At 39.6% G+C, this 17,934-nt stretch overlaps 1 protein-coding gene across 3 annotated transcripts in view; it reads left to right on the plus strand.

Moving 5' to 3' along the window:
- The window catches only part of astn1 (astrotactin 1), a 568,467-nt gene that overhangs the window by 143,074 nt on the left and 407,459 nt on the right, over window positions 1-17,934 (plus strand). The window contains exons 6-7 of one of the 3 annotated variants that reach the window (XM_049597470.1): window positions 9,622-9,771; window positions 11,282-11,434. In XM_049597470.1, the coding sequence (XP_049453427.1) occupies window positions 9,622-9,771; window positions 11,282-11,434 (303 nt within the window). The remainder of the gene's footprint in view (window positions 1-9,621; window positions 9,772-11,281; window positions 11,435-17,934) is intronic. The other 2 variants (XM_049597472.1, XM_049597473.1) reach the window with 2 other exon arrangements.

Genomic DNA, 17,934 nt, shown 5'->3' on the forward strand with positions numbered 1-17,934 from the left:
CAAAGAATTTCTGCACAAACCGTCAGAAACCGTCTCAGGGAAGCTCATCTGCATGCTCGTCGTCCTCATCAAGGTCTCGTCGTTGTAACCGACTTGAGTGGGCAAATGCTCACATTCGATAGCGTCTGGCACGTTGGAGAGGTGTTGTCTTCACGGATGAATCCCGGTTTTCACTGTTCAGGGCAGATGGCAGACAGCGTGTGTAGCGTTGTGTGGGTGAGTGGTTTGCTGATGTCAACATTGTGGATCAAGTGGCCCATGGTGGTGGTGGGGTTATGGTATGGGCAGGCGTATTGCACAGAGATATCGTGACGAGATCCTGAGGCCCATTGTTGTGCCATTCATCCATGACCATCACCTCATGTTGCAGCATGATAATGCACGGCCCCATGTTGCAAGGATCTGTACACAATTCCTGGAAGCTGACAACATCCCAGTTCTTGCATGGACAGCATACTCACCGGACATGTCACCCATTGAGCATGTTTGGGATGCTCTGGATCGGCATATGCGACAGCATGTTCCAGTTCCTGCCAATATCCAGCAACTTCGCACAGCCATTGAAGAAGAGTGGACCAACATTCCACAGGCCACAATCAACAATCTGATCAACTCTATGCGAAGGAGATGTGTTGCACTGCGTGAGACAAACGGTGGTCACACCAGATACTGACTGGTTTTCTGACCCCCCCAGACCCCACCAATAAAGCAAAACTGCACATTTCAGAGTGGCCTTTTATTGTGGCCAGCCTAAGGCACACATGTGCAATATTCATGCTGTCTAATCAGAATCTTGATATGCCACACCTGTGAGGTGGGATGGATTATCTCGGCAAAGGAGAAGTGCACTAACAGAGATTTAGACAGATTTGTGAACAATATTTGTGAGAAAATGGTCTTTTGTGTGTATAGAAAATGTTTTAGATCTTTGAATTCAGCTCATGAAAAATGGGAGCAAAAACAAAAGTGTTGCGTTTATATTTTTGTTCAGTGTATTTAGTAAGGTTTAGGCACAACACTCGGTTAGTTACAGTTAGAAAAAGTATTGTCTTTCTGTTTAAAATATCTGTTTTTTCCCCACTGGAAAGGCAATGATGTCTTGGTAAAAGACAATGACTTTTCTTGACACTATCGCAGCTGGAAAAGAATAGTTTATCCCCAAGGGGAAATTCAATGTCTGTGGTCATATACACAGAGGCCCGAAATACACACACACACGCACAAACAGGACCTATACATGCATTAATATTTGGGGGTTCTGTGTCTTCCTCAAGGGCACCCCGGCAGTGCCCAGGAGGTGAACTAGCACCTCTCCAGCTACCAGTCCACGTGACATATTTGGTCTGGATGGGAATTTGAACTGGCAACACAAACCCAAGTTCCTATGGACTGAGCCACTGCCGCTGACAGCAGCACAATCTCAGTAAAAATCAGCTACTTTTTGGCACTAAACCCAGTGGAAACAGCAACAGGTCACCAAAAGCCACTGGAAATGCAGCGATGACTCCTTAGAAATGTGACTTATCCGTTGTTTGCAGAAACATATAATTCCAGCATTTTCTTCTGGCAGCTGGGCTGTATAATGTTACAGTGTTCACTGCATTAGTTAATTGTGTTAACAATTAACAACAACAAAAAACAGTACTGGTAAATGGAAACAGCACTCAGTGAAAAAGACCAACAAAATCATTTTGATACATCATCTGGGAAAAATGAATGTATATACAAGGTTTTTGGTAATCCATTAATTGTTGACACATTTTTGTAAGATAACTGAAAGTGTTGACCACTTGGTTGTGTTAGAGGAAAAGTCAGTGGATCCTTAGGATGTGTCCTCTGGGGACTATGAATATCTGTGCCAAATTTGATGGCATTGATCTGATAGCTGTCAAGACATTTCACTATAAAACAACAATGTCAACAATATGGTGGCGCTACAGAAAAAGTCAGAGGCTCATCAAAGCCAGTAGAATTCATCCCCTGTGGACCATGCATGTCTATACAAAATATTGCTCTTCGTTAAACTTTTGCTTGGACAAAATAAGCAATCTGAAGATGTCACCATGGGGGGTACAAAACTGATATCCCCTTATGTTTTGACATTCTCTTTAAACATTATAATTTGATCATTAATAAAGAAGGGGAATGGTGGAATAAATGCTAATCAAAATATTGAATAATTTTCAGTACAATTAAAGTCAGACTGATATAGATTACACTGACACCAACAGCAATCATGGCCCACAAAACTGCAAACCAGAATCCAAATATTTACTGAATCCCGGCTAAAGCTTTACTTCAAGTCTCACCATTAGGATACGTCTTTCTTCATTAAGGGACTGTTTTGATTAAAAATAATTGTAAGTGCTCTCGAATGGATTTGGACTCGCTCAGATGGATCTGAGGCACTTACCTTATTAAAGTAAAAACAAAATCATTGTCTGCGTTTTGTATGCCTATGGACTACACAAAAGTGTCAGTTTTATAAATGGTGTTTCTGGGCTCCTGTCATCGATCCTGCCAGGATGTGACAGCTTCTTAATACTGGGTGATTTTTAATATCCATATTTGTTGCTCTGACATTTTTGCCTCTGACTTCTTTAGCTGGGTTTATTCATTTTACTGAGTCTGTACTCTCACTGGGCCCACTCAGTCTAGGGGACACACTCTTACATGATCTGTGTCCCAAATCACGGATGCTTTCTTTGAAGTCTGCGTTTCATCACTGAAGATATTTGAACAGACTGTCCTATTCCAAAGTCTTATTCAAATGTTGCCAATAGCTGTGCCCGTAGACACATCTCCTGCTTTCGGCCCTTGGTATACCACAGTCCATTCAAGTGAAGTTTAGGAATATGGGACCAAATCCTATTTACCAGTTGTTTGTAGTTTAGGTGGTCATGGGTCAGATTGTTCTAAAAAGGTGCCATGGGACTTGCTGTACTATTCTATTGGCCATTTGAGGCAAAATTGTTGGTGGTAAACTTGGAATCTTTCGGTTGTAGGGTACAACATTAGAAACACAACATTTTATTTGGTCTCTGTAAAGCCAGTGTCTCATTTGCGGTGTCTCGGCTAGCCCATTAGCTGTCTGTCGTCTGAAGGCAACATCTTCAAAGGCTACAGTCTTTAAAGTGGAGATGGCTTTGCTAGATGTGGGTTCTTGAAAAGCAGAAGACTACTGAGTCACTCGTTTACTTCCATAATGTTGTTTTCACCGTCAACAACCTCTCTGCATCAGGAACTTGTGGGAGAAAACAGAATCATCCTGTGACTCACTGTTTTTCCACTGCTCACATGGTAACTCTGTTGCGCCATTGTCCTAGATTACATTTAGATTACATTTCAGCTACAGTGTAGCTTATGATGTGGCTTTGGAGCCTATGATTACCACAGCTATGACTTACTTACACACCAGTGGGAGCTGTTATGCCAGGTGCTGGCAACATAGACGGGTCGATTATGTTTTTCGGGGTTGTCCATCCCATCTTATGAGAATGTGTCAGACCTTACGCTGGTGCAGGAGGCCCTGGGTTCCTCCTGGTGCAGGACAATGCCTGGCCTCATGTGGCCGGAGTGTATAGGCAGTTCCTAGATGACAAAGGCATTGATGCCAGTGACTGGCCTTCACGTTCCCCTGACCCAAATCCAACTGAGCACCTATGGGACATTGCATATCGGTGCATCTTACGCCGTCAGGTACTGACACAGACTCTTCAAGGGCTCACAGATACCTTGGTCTAGGTCTGGGAGGAGATCTCAACAAATTATTCAATGTCCATCATCAACAACAAAAAAAAATTGTTCATCAAAATCGGATATATTATTTAAGTGATCCCTTCATTTTTTTGAGCAGTGTATATATTGTACAATGCCTATAAAAATATTTACCCCATTGGATTTTTTCCGCTTTTGTTGCTTTTATACATTAAATCATGGTCAATATAATTTGGTGTTTTTGACAAGAATTTGCAAAAAACAGCTTCTATCATGTCAAAGTAAAAACAGATTTTCACAAACTAATGTCAATTAAAAATATATAGTGTAAAATAAGTTGAAGCTGTATGGGAGAGTGGCAAAGAGAAAGCCATTTTTGAAAAAAAGCTCATCTGAAATCTCGTCTACAATTCACCCAAAGGCATGTGGGAGTCTCCAAGGTCAATTGGAAGAAGGTTCTTTGGTCTGGTGAGACAAAAATTTAGCTTTTTGGCCATCAGACGAGATGCTATATTTGGCGAACACCAAACATTGCACATAACCACAAACACACCATCTTCATCATGAAGCATGGCGGTGGCAGCATCTTGCTCTTGGGATGCTTCTCAGCAGCAGGCCCTGGAAGACTTGTAAAGGTAGAGGGGAACAAGAATGCAGAAAAATATCGCCAAATCCTGGAGGATAATCTGACTCAGTCTGCCAAAAAAACTACGACTTTGGAGAAGATTTATTTTCCAGCAAGACAACCCCGAGCATACAGCAAAAGCTACACAGAAATGGTGGAGTGGCCAAGTCAAAGCCCAGATCTCAATCCAATCGAAACTTTGTGGCTCGACTTGAAAAGAGCTGTTGACCTGAATGGGTTGAAAATTTATGCAGTCATTTACCTTACCTTATATATATATATATATATATATATATATAATATATATATATATATATATATAAATTATTTTATATATATATATATATATATATATATATATATATATAATTAATTGACATTATTTTGTAAAAATCTGTTCTCACTTTGATAGTAAGGAGTTTTTTTTGTTTGTTTTTTTTTGCAAATTCTTGTCAAAAAAGCCAAATTGTACTGACCATGATTTTATGTACGTATAAAAGCAACAAAAGGGTGAAACATCCGAGGGGGGGGGGTGAATACTTTTTATAGGCATTGTATCTCTCTCTCTCTCTCTCTCTCTCTCTCTCCCCGACCATTATGTCAAACACTTGGCAACTCACAGCAACGTAGACTCAACAACAATGTAGACTGATAACTAGTCCCATAGGTATGAAGGAAAATATATATCTTTTTAATTTGGGGGTGATCTGTCTCTTTAAGTCAGCTGGCTTGTTATAATTTTGTATTTATTGGAACATATTGTATGTTTGAAGAAGTGGCTCTGTCTTCCCCAATCACTGCATGGAGGTTTTATTTGTCTTCTTTTCACCGCAGTGTTTTAACAGCACACTGAATAATGTTCCAGAGGACTTTGTTCCCTGCCAGTAAACATTTCTTGGGGGAAATTGTGCAGTGAATATTGCTTTATTATCAAATCAGTCGTGTGAAATGCTGCTGAAACAATGGTGTCATCAGAAGAGCCTTCCCACTTGTGAAGTAAAGCAACGGCAACATCTGTGCTGTCAGATAGTCATGGCTGCCAATAATATTTACACTATGCATTCATAACTCCAGCGCATATTGTTCTAAAACCAACAATATGAAAAGCTGATGAAGTTGCTGTCATGAAAAAGTCCTTCTCGGTTCGTCACATTGACATTGCTGCCAACAGTGTTTTCATTCCCCTAGTTTTTTTCGTTAGGGATCTTCTCCAGTTTAATCAAACGCTGCGTCTTGGTTGGGGATTTTAAAAGCTCTTGTCACTGAGCAACGTTAGCATGAATTTTGTTTCAGTTCACATACTGTATATCCCGCTGAGGCAGCAAATCTTTGCTGCTTTGATGGATTTTCCCCCTCACTTTGTGATTCGCAATCCGCTAACACTTGTAAGACAAGCTTCAATACATGCCCTCTAAATATAGCTAATGCCTCAGCTAAAACACACTCAGCTGAAATGCATTACAGACAGATTGAATTGTAAGAGCAGTTTTTGTGGCTCATCCTTAAGATCACATTGTAGCTTTAAATGACAGGCTCCATTCACTTGCCTCCTACATTGAAAAAAGCATGAGACATTTACTATCTCACCCAAATGTTAAATGGAGAACGATTAAATGGTATGAGTGGGATTATCTCCCCAAACAAAGCTGTGCATTCCCCCATTTTATTTTTATTTTTTGCATTTATTCTGCATCCTTTCCAGTGGAATAGAATTGTTAATGGTTTGTGTATTTTTCATGAATGGCAATATGAAAAACAGACACACTGAAAAGACAAGAGTCATGTTGGTATTGTCCAGCAAGAGACCACAGCCAAATATGTGTCATTCGTGTTTTGCTGTTTATGTCGTCCTCATGTTTTTCATCTTGCATACTGTATGTATGTCATCCACTGTTTTCCATCAATACTATCTAAATTGTTTTATTTCTGCAGCCTTCCCCAATGCCACATACCCCATTTTCTCCTAAATATTCCTAAATAACAAAATATCAGATCAGACCTACAGTACCGCCACCTGTGTTCAACATAAAGCTTGGTCAAGGTGCCACTGATAAAAAAATATTGAGAAATACATTCTGTTTAAGAGTAGATAAGACGGTACTTTCTTTATCCTGAAAGGAATGTCCAAGATCCTTCAAGATAGTAAAATAAATATCCATAGCAGCTCTGAAAGGTGTTCAAACAGTAATTTCATTAAAGAATCAATCTTATATGATTACAGTCATTTATTAAACATATGTCATATATCAAGCAAAAGCACTAAACAATAAGTGGTTCCAGCTTCTCTGATGTGAGGTTTTGACAGTTTTCTCAATTTTATTTCATCATACATGTTATTTCTTTTGGGTTTGATTGACAAAAACAAGCAATGTGAAAACATAACTTGGGAGTTTTTGCTTTTCTCTGGCTGAACAATTAACCAACAGCTGAATTACAGTTCAGTCTATATTGACATTTTTGATGTTATGGATGTTAAAATAGAATAGAATAGAATAGAATAGAATAATAAGTATTTAGTCGTCAACATAATAAAACCAAAACAATTGGTAACATGATAGCCATAGTAGATCATGATTCATGTTTACTGCTATCTAGTAAAGCTGCAACTAATAATTGATAACTGGTCAACAAAATTCCAGAAAAAAAAGTGAAAATGATCAGATTCCTGCTCCTTGCATGTGATGATTGTTTTGCTATTTTACTCCCCTCACAATAAGCTGAATATCTTTGGGTTGCAGACAAAACAAGCCATTTGAGGAAATCATCTTGAGCTCTGGAAACTGACATTTTAAAGACAAACAACTAATTGATCAGTCAAGGAAATAATCAACGGAATAACTGATGATAAAAATAATCCTTTGTTTCAGTTCACTTTTCAGGCAAGCAAAAATAACTTGATTGCATGATATAAGATTAAACACAACTGTCAATATATGGTATATTTGTCTGTCTACATATATTGTAATTGTCAAAGAGGAAAGTGTTATGTGCTTTAAACAGTATTGTAAAGAAATGTCAGAAGCGACATATCATAGGACTTTGCTGTGGGACCAAATAGAGACAAAGGGGGGAGTTATATCATTATGAAGATCATAAATCAGACAGAAGTTGGAAGTTTAAAACAGTTTGAACGAGGGAATGAAGCTGTCACTTGCAACTAACAACCAGACTGTACAGCACTCCCATTTAAAGATTAAAAAAAAAAAAAAATGTATTCAACCATGTAACCTATTCAGGTTAGAAGACTGATTAAATATTTCTCAGCTTGTGCCAGTAAGAGGTTGTTTGCAGGAGCTGTTGACACCATACATCTGTATAAACAAAGAGCGTTTAATTTACTCTTTCTTGCTTAGATATTTCTTTATCTATGTTTCAAGAGTTAAAAGACCTCTGTTTCCATGGAAACACCAGGGACAAGTACCGAACAGTTTATAGAACACTATTACTAATTCATAGTGCACTGTTATTAATTTGTGACAACACAATATCTGTGGTATATATACTGGGTGCGGTTTTCCACTTGGGTGTCGTGTGCTAAATCTCAGCCATATATTTGATTACTTCAAAGTCTCAGTGAAACGGAAAATGAAGGCAGTGTGACGATTTTGTAAAGTCAAAGACAGAAAGAAGCAATGAGTTTTTGTGTTTCAGGCAACTTAGATGTCAGCGCTCAGTTGAACCAAAAGTGGGGGAAGTCATTATAAGATAGGGAAAGTTTTTAATAAGGAGAATCCTCTTTGGTTTTCTTTTTCTGAGCCCTGTTCTTTTTTGATGCAGGACTCAAACACGGGTTGCAGTAACTATCCACGTTTTACTAACAACACAGAGAAAATGGTGAAATAGACAATTTGAAATTACAACTGATTTTTTGTGAAAAACAAAGAAACAATCCCCATAAACTGAAGTAAGTGCCCAATCACACCAAAAAATAAAGATGCTTTTAAAGTTGAATGATTTTGTGGCCATATGGATAGTAAGTTAACACAGTTAATTTATGACAATGCATTTGTACCATCCATTTCTTTGAGAAGTTTATACAGTGGAAGAACAGAGCTACGTGAAACTGGATGGAGAATGCCGCTAATATGATATAGTAGCTTCATCCATTGTGACCTTTCCAAAATTTTGGGTTGTCTCAATTCCAAGGCCAGTAATGTCAAGAAGTTTCACTTGGTCGGTGACTTAAATTTGCATGTCAAAGGTCACTGAAGTTGAACTCAAAAGCGTGTAAATTTGTGCTACCTTCATGAGAAAATACACTGGTTTTAGCTGTTCAACCAAAATAAGTTAACTTTGGTTCCAAAAATGTGTTGTTTTAAATGCTGATGTAACCAAATCCACATAGTTCAGTCTCAAACAATCCCAAACTACTGAAGCAGAAGCATCAGTATGTCCTAAAATAACAAGTAGGCAATGAAATCAATGGTAGGATTTTGTGCAATTATTTAAATTCTAACCATCCATTTATGCAACAGCAAAAAATGTACTGTATTCTTAAATGAAGCCCTGATCTTTGTTCATCACTGTTTTATGAATATGAAACTGTGTATAGTCATTTTCAATGGCATATTCCTCCCTCATGTGTCTCCTGTTAGAGAGAATTCAAATTTGCTCAAACTCGCATATTCAACTCACTTTCTACATTATTATATCACTTCTCCTTCATTGAGGGTATTTATAATATCCACCGTGAAAGGTTCACTTTACAAAGCAAACCTTGCCAGATTTTAATAAACGGCTCAAGGTGAAGTACAATTTGCTCAAATTGCATTCTCCCAAGGACTTCTTCAGCAAAAGACCATTCACTTACAAAGCACAGATCAAAGGCAAGAAGCTGAAATGTGTGGACGCTTCTGCATCTACCTCTGCTGTAAAAGTTTTGTCTGGCTTCATTTTCTATGAGGACGTCATGACAGCCAAGTCCAGGATCTATAATATTGTCCTCTTGTTGGTTCAGTAAATGAAATGGCTCAACCAAAGCTAAAGTTGAATTGCTCAAGGGGGAAATGTTGTCTTCAAGCTTTTCTTTAAATGATACATCAGCTTTTTGTTTGGCTTCCATCACCATTAGCCTACATTTCAGTTATGGCTTGAAGAAAACTTTTCTGCTCTAATCTGTTTCCATGCTAAATCCAGCATCTTTGGGTCTAGCTGCCCTTTTCCTGCCATCTCTATGAGGCCAACTTGAGGACAAAATTCCCCACCATTGGTCAAGAACTCTTGTCCTCCTCATTGTAGATGTTTTTTTTTTTATTTTTTTTCATGTGTGAATCCAACAGCGGGTTCAACTTTCTTGAACCCAGACGGTGACTCTGGAACGGAGGCAGACAGCGAGCCTCAGCTGGCCTTTTACACCGATCCAAACCGCAGTCGTCGGCGGAGTCGAGGTATGAGAAATGGTAACGCCAACAGCGCGTGGGGCTCAGGGGGTAAGGAGGACTCATACACCTACAGACAGTTTATCCCGCCGTCTGATGGTCTTACCATCGTCACGACGCATGACAAGTAACCTTTACAGTGCATATAGCAGATGGATGGCTCCAGTAGTGTGTGTGCTCGTGACTCCTAAAGGAAATACATGGAATTTGTGTACACAGTATGCACATAAATGTGTGTTTAACAGTGGTTGTGAGCATGTCACACTGATCTCAATGCATCCGCATACAATCTTGTTGACTGAAATCAAACAAGACGATGAGATCAGAGGTTTCCAGTGCAGAATATTTTGCTATGGATTGCATTTGACGACACGAAAAACACCATATTTTGAAATAATATTACACCCAAATATTATTTCTGAGGAGGATCCTGTGCAAATGCTGTCAAAGTGAAGTGGTGCAGCACGCTTTATCTTTCAGCATGCCATGTCCTTGCAGCTTTGATGTACAGTAATGGGGTGTGGAAGAGAGACATAGGAAAGAATAAATAAATAAAAAATAAAGAGACAATGCCCTCAAAATAATAGCTGCTGTCAGAAGGCGTTACAAGCCTTCACAGCGCCTCTAAGCCAATTATTCCCCCGTCATGTGCACAGGTGTCACAAACATGGCGATGCCTCCAGAAGTGTAGCCAACACCTTTAATTAGAGCGAAGCTTAAGAATAGAATAAAGTGGCTGCAATGCTGCCCTAACTATGTTGTTTACATCCAGAGGAAAGGAATGATTCATGAGGCATGACGGGAGTATTTCTTCAAGTCGGAGGAATGATGAGTGGTGAAATTGAAATTGAAAGGTGAAATTATGCCCCACATCCAGGATTTCTGGGTAAGTTCTGAACTAGCTTTATACATAATACGATAGGTCAGCTTTCTACTTGGGCTTTTGTTTAAAGGATCGCCTTGGGCAGCTTTTGAATGAGAAAGTTCTGCCTGACTAATTTAAAAGTGACAATATAATCTAGAGTTATTCTGCTTGTGCAAAAATCAAGGTCACTGTGGGTTTTTTGTGTGTGCATGTATGTATGCATGCCCCTGTGGGTCACGTTTAACACTTTCTGTGTTGCACTCTGGAGTGAAAGAGATAAGGGAAGCATTCTCGCCCTGGCAGAGAGGGAGAGCGGAGGAAAGAGGGAAGGTTGCAAAACAACCTCTGAACCACTTTCATTTAGGCCCATGTCTCCTTTTCCCCCCACATCCCTGTGTGGATGTTAATACCCTTCAAAGGTAAACCTTATTTCTGTGCCACCGAGCTATGCCAAATCTAAACCTCCCAAAGGGCTTCAGGTTTTTGATCCAAAGGTCCTTTTCATGGGCGCTAAGCCCATTTTTTGGCTTGTTTGTAAAATGACTCCCCATGTAAGCAGTGTGTGTGTGGCTGTGTGCATGTATGTCTATGATATGCAGGGGTTGTGGGGGAATGAAAAACGGTCACTGCTTCATATGTCTCTATCGTTTGTTGTTCCCACCACTCCCCGCTCCCTCCCTGTGCATTTGTTTCCAGCAGCAGGTTCCCCGCGGAGCCCCATCAATAAGACCACCCTGACTCTGATCAGTGTCATCAGCTGCGTGATCGGCCTGGTTTACTCCTCTCATATGTCCTGCAGCCTCTCAGTCCGGGTAATCCTACATGTGCCGGAGCACCTCATTGCTGACGGTAAGGCTTTACACTCAGATTGTGGATGGAGCCTCTGTGGGCGCTCAAAGCCCCAGGGGGCTGAGCTGGCATTTTTCCGCCGCCCTCCTGAGAGTTCAGCCTGCTATTTCTCTCAAACGGAGTGCCTGCGTTTTGCGGTCGAGCTGCCGATTTGCTTTGCACTCTCAAAGACAAAGGTAAATGCCAGGTCGACCACCCCCTCCCTGGGTTTCCCATGTGAGACCACACAACAGATGTGCCCTCAAAGCATCAGAGCACATTGAGGCCAGGTCGCAGTGACCACCCGCAGCAAACCCTCCATCACTCTTCCCCTTGTACTTTCTGATATGTTGAACCACCTCGCTAATGAATTTCAATGTAGCACCTGCAGAAGAAAAAAAAGCACCGTGGGGTCCAAGCACTGGCTCCTGCTTGCTCTCTGGCATTTTTCAGCTGTCACAGAAGTGAGCTGGCAGTCCAGATATATTATAGACTGTGACTAGGCTCACTCATCTATCATCTGGAGGTCTGATTTGATTCGGAGCGCTGCTGCTTTCCGGTGGTAGACGCTGCCCTGCCAGGAAGATATTAAAATTCCAGGGAGGCGTCCAGGGAGGGAACTTTGAAAGGAGAGATGAAAGATGGGGAATTCGCCTGTTGAATTACAAAACTGGGATCGATTTAGAATGTTTCCATAAATGTCTCCACAATCTCATCAGACTTGATTTGATGTCATGGTGAATCAGATGAAAATCTGGTTTCTACCACTGGGGAAAGAAGCTATTAATGCCAACAGCTGGGCATGTGTCTGCCTTCAAATACTGTGAGGGAAACCACAGAAACACAGAGTCACACCTTTTTCCTTGCCTTTCACATCAGGGAAAGTAATCATATTGAGATGTTTGTCTCTTTACACAGGATAACAATATCTACTGCTGTTCAAGATGCATAACAAAGGATAGGACAAACTTTTCTTGATGACTAACCAGGAGTCTTAAAAGGAAATTTGGCCAGGGTTTGTCATTCTAAATTGTATTTTTGTAGAAACAGGTGTTGTACTTCCATCTGTGTCTTGTCTGGGATGTGTCAAAAATGCATCTCAGACTATCATTTGGCTCGTCCCAGTGGCTCAGTGGTTAAAGGGGCATAACTAAGGCGTATCTAGGGACCTTTGTTGTATGTCATGCCTAGCTCTGGTCAAGGACCATCATACTATCGTCCTGGATGGCCATCAGCCAGAACCTGAATATTTCACTCCATCTTGAAATATCTATTTTGTTGAAAATTCAAACTCTTAGTGAAAAACCTTAGTGACTCAACCTTCAGTGACAAGCAGGCTCAGAATCTACAGCCATGTTAGCGGCTCAGTGAGGCTGTACTCAGGCAAAGTGTTGCTTTGAGCTACATGCTAACATCAGCAGGCTACGACACTTCCAGTGCTAGTACTAGTAACAGTGCTGATATTTAGCAGGTGTGGCATGTTTACCAATATCAAAAGATAGTTTAACCTGTTAGCATGCTAACAGGCTAACTTGCACTGAACATAAAGCAGCTGAAGAAGATGGGTGTGTTGTTTTTATAAATTAATTTAATTTAATAAATTAAATTTTTATACAACCTGTCACCTTGATTCCAATTTCTAATACATTAATTAGCCTAATTGGATTAATTTAAATATAAAAAAAACATACAGAAAACATAAGGACTAAAAGTTGATTAAAATGTCAATAATTTTGCCGACTAAAATGTTTTGAATTTCTGACGACTGAAACTAGAGTAAAACTATGAAGGATTGAAATGACTACAATGTGACTAAATCTAATTAACTTTTTGTCTCAAGACTAAGACTAGTTGGCTGTCAGCTGTGGTCTTTGCTGTGTGCTCACATGCAACTTTTGGCTGAGACATGAGGCAAAGCAACAGTCCGCCTTTGTTGCCACCACTTCTTTGATGTTGGTGTGGTGCGTCTGGGCTTTTAAAACCACAAATGTGAACAACTCTGTGGTGGTGGTAGCTATAGTACTAGATGCAAAGTCACAGGATCACCGCATTCATGAGGATTCATCCTATGGGAACCACGAATGTCTGTATACAAAAGCTCATGACAGTCCATCCATTAGTTAGTGGAGAGATTTCAGTCTGCACCAAAACAGAGACTACTGTCATTGCCATGGTGCCATTCTGCTTGCGTGGCTGAAAAACATTAGGAATAATGACCAAGAAAGGTCTCTTTCAATAAATTATTACAGCAAGACAACTGCTGATGAGCTACACTCCAATAATACATCCTGCTCTATCTTTTAAAAACAAACAAACAAACAAACAAAAAAAACAGTTTGTTTTGACCATAATGGAAGAGACCTCGCTTGCTCAGAGTGAATCATGTTTTCATATTTTTCTGTTACTTTGCACCTGCCTGTCATTGTTTTTTTCCACCAGAAAAGTGCCTACAATCTGGTGAATTTTTATTTTCAACATTGTCCCTGTAACAACCTTTATGAGTCACTGAAATGTCAAGGTTTCATGAAATGGCCACCTACGACTGTAATGTGATGGTGCACTCTCTTCACGTTTCCTGTCCATCTCTGCTGTCACGTGTCAAAGATAAAATGCACAAAGACTAACAAATGAACACTTACTTCAAAGGTTTAAGTCAAAAACTTACTGCTTGAATGCTTTTCTTTTCTTTTTGTTGTTTCTGTTTTGCATTGTTTTAGTGTTTCAGTTATGAAACATTTTCTACTCATAAATATCTCATGTAATATTGCTCAATTTCTGCACAACAGCCCTATTCAGACTCTGACTGAAGTGCTGTACAGTGGTGCTTCAATCGGCTATTAAGCCTGGTGCCCACTCCACCTGTTCTAGCTCTGGAAGTCCTCCAGAGAGATTCACACTTGAGGTGATGATGAATATCTGAATTAAACTGGCTCTAGTTTCATATTCTATTAACTTTTTTTTTCGTCAGAAGTCAGTTAGTACATTATTTTTTTTTCATACAGCCACAAATAACTTATGTTTAATATTAGAATCCATTTCATGATGTGAAAACAAAAATACTGCATATCCCCGATTGCCAGAGACATCAAATAGGACATAAAATGTGCCATAAAAACAGAAACATTGCTGATTGGTGTCTCAGGTCTGAAAGTTTTTACGAGCAATTTTACGACCCTCCACAATTAGACAAACAAGATGTGCCGGCCATTTGCAGTGTGTGCTCTAGTTTTAAAGGGATCATCAAAGGGGATGGCACTAACTAGGGCACACAGAGCCTGCCAAGAAGTCATTAAATATGCTTGGGTTAGCAAATGCCCAGTGCATCCCATGTTTGCAAATGGACAGGGCTTTGGTCAATGAAAGTTGCTGCTAATTTACAGAGATCACACAGTGGATAACTGTCGGTGTCAGGTATTACAGTGACACCTGCTGTATTCGGTGTCCACAAGCTGTGTTTTGGGGGCGTGGGGGTGGGGGTGGGGTTGGCTGGTTGGATTTCAAAGTATTGCATATTTTTCAAGGCTTTAAACTTTCCTCGGAAATGCAAAGTGACTTTAGGAGATATCTTCAAGTTTTCAAGTGTATTCAGCGTAACAATTTGATATCAACTTTTGAAGTAGTACTAATATCAGATAAATGTATATGCAGTTCTTGTCTCATTTTCCTCAGTTAAAGGGACCGTTAACTCCAAAACCTAAAAAACACATATTTGCCCTCTTACCTGTAGTGCTGTTTATCAATCTAGATTATTTTGATGTGAGTGGCTAAGTGCTGGAGATATCAGATATCGGAGATGTCTGCCTTCTTTCCAAAATAATTAGAACTAGATGGCACTCTGCTTGTGGTGCTCAAAGCACCAAAAAAAAAAAAAAAAAAAAAAAAAAATTTAAAAAGCTCAACAGCAATGTCTCTTTCCAGATATGGTGACCTGGTTACCCAAGATAGTTCAGAGACCTCGTTTTGAGCAGTATCATGTAGGAAATATTTTCTTTTCACCAAACTACAACAGCCAGCTGTATCACTGTGCAGAAGGAAGTGAGCATCTACTCACGCACGAGAGGCTCGTGCTCGTGACAGTGCTAGATGTTAACATTAATGCTTCCTCCTCGGCTGAGCTGTAACATTAGCTAGCTAAGTGGTCCTAGGTGAGCTAGCAGCAGATGCACACTTCGTTCTGCGCGTTGATACGGTTGGCGAGTGTAGTTCAGTAAAAGAAAATAGTTCCAACATGAAACTGCTAACAACAAGCTCTGTGGACTATCTCGTCATGATTTCTGGAAAGAGACATTGCTGTTAAGTTTTTCAAATTTATTTTTTGGCGCTTTGAGCACCCAGCCCGTTCTCATTTCCAGGTCGTCAGATACTGATGCTTTGTCGGGAACTGTAGGCATTGTGGCACAGAGGCAGTATAAGAATTATTTTTGCGTTGAGATGCACAATATTTGGTGCTAAGAGCAACTGACGTAGTTTATATGCGAGAAAATCTGCGTAAGGTTGGAGGGAGGCATGATGGATGGATAAAACAAAAGCAGATTTTTATCCAGGTGATCACAGTTCATTTTGCGTACCAATAGTCATTGTTCGAAGTACTGTTGCATAACTTACGTAGGTATTTGATGTAATTATGTCATTGATGTGAACCTAACCTAGTAGTTTTGTTGTAACCACAACTCAACTCAACTCAACTCAACAGTGTTATTACAGGAGCCAGCTGTGTGTCACATACAGACACTGAAAGGTGTCTTGTGAGTCGGTAACGCCAAAAGGGCATGCCATCTAGTTCCATTGTATTCAAGAGAAAGCAGATGTCTCTGTGGTGGATATCTCCAACACTCTGCTACAGTCTAGACTGATAAATAGCACTACTGATAAGAGGAAAATATGTTGTTTTAATTTTTGGTGTGAACTGTCCCTTTCAATTTATCTTTGCTGGACAAATGCCTGGATTTTAAAATCTACACTGGAAACAAGCAACAGTACACTATAGCTCATCAATATTGTCAAGATTCCAACTCTTTATGGTCATGCGTTTCTATTCACCCCTCATGGTGGCTGATACAAATATGGCTAGTAAACAATATGAAACAAAATGTTTATTATTATTTTATTTTTATTTATTTTTTGTCAAAGCATAAGAATTTAAATTCAAAGGGCCATTAAAGGCTGTTCACAGATGCAGCAGATGTGGTGACCTGACACTGGAATGCAACAATAATACCATCAAGTCCCTTTATTTATGGCACAAGTCCCACTAATAATGCATGAGAGGATCAAGATGGAGGTGTGCTTTTTTGTGCATGTAGCTTGGGAATTCAGGGGGAAACAGCTTTGGAACTGTTAATTTATTCGTAGCTGTTGATTCTGCTGCTAATAATCATACAAAAATATTCAGTGACATTGTTGACGTGTTTTTATAAAGTGAAACTGCAGAGTAGTCTGAACAGTTTGAGTTTGAGGAGTAAATTTTTTTTACAGACCCTCAACTTTAACCAAGTTAATATCCAGTCACAGTCACCAGGGCGTGTAGCCAATTTAATCTGTGTGTGCCATCACCCTAAACATAATCAAATTAAACACACCCTGTATGTAAAGTCATTGGCTCAGCAAGAAATACATGAAAAGGAGAGAAGTCCATAATACAATTTCCCACTGCACCAACGGGAAGGACAAAGAAGACGAGGTTTATCAGTAAACCCGCAGCCAAACAAAGGCCTTCCTTTAGTACATACAGTAAGCAGTCCAAACTACACTAACATGATTTATTTATGTTTGACATTGTGTGAACCTTCACCATTATAATCCTTGCAAATATTTATTCAAACGCCATGGGAAATGCATACACAAAATTCAAACCTCTTTTTTCTTCACTGGCACGTGTTTGGCTGCAGGGCAACAAAGTGGCTGCCTGTGGTTACTGATAATTACCAGCAGAAGTGTTAGTCTTGTTATTACAGGTATTGTTTCATTAAAATGTTTCTCGCAGTTTGAATATTTTTATCTTTTAGTTTTAGCTGTCAAGGTTTGTTGTCTTGGTTGGATCTCAGCCCTTGCTTTAATGATAATACATGCTAATAATTGGTTTTCAGATACCACAGTGGTAGCTGAGAAGGTTGTTTGAGGTTTTTAATGCAGTGTTTGTAGGAATGGGTTCATCTTGAAGCCAAATAAATCCTCAACTGATATTCCTGTGATCAAATATTTATTTTCTGCTTTTATCAAACTGTTTTATTTTGAAGGTTTTCTAACTCTAGGATTTAAGTTTTCCTCACCTCTAAAGCATCTCTTGCCCCATTTCAGCTTAGAGTAATAAAATAATCTGCTCGCTGTCTTTAAATCAGCTGCAGGTATTTGAGTTGCAAGGTCCAAAATATCTTGTGTCCTTGTCCTTCTTATTATTTTAATATTTTTAATAATTGTTAAAGTGACACTTGCCCAAAAAGGCAGTTATTTGTTTTTTGATGTGAGCTGTTTTGTACTCACTGTCTTTTCCTTCCCTCTCATACTTTCCTTCTTTTCCACCC

This window comes from Epinephelus fuscoguttatus, linkage group LG15 (genome assembly GCF_011397635.1).
Source record: "Epinephelus fuscoguttatus linkage group LG15, E.fuscoguttatus.final_Chr_v1".
NCBI classification, from domain to species: Eukaryota; Metazoa; Chordata; class Actinopteri; order Perciformes; family Serranidae; genus Epinephelus; species Epinephelus fuscoguttatus.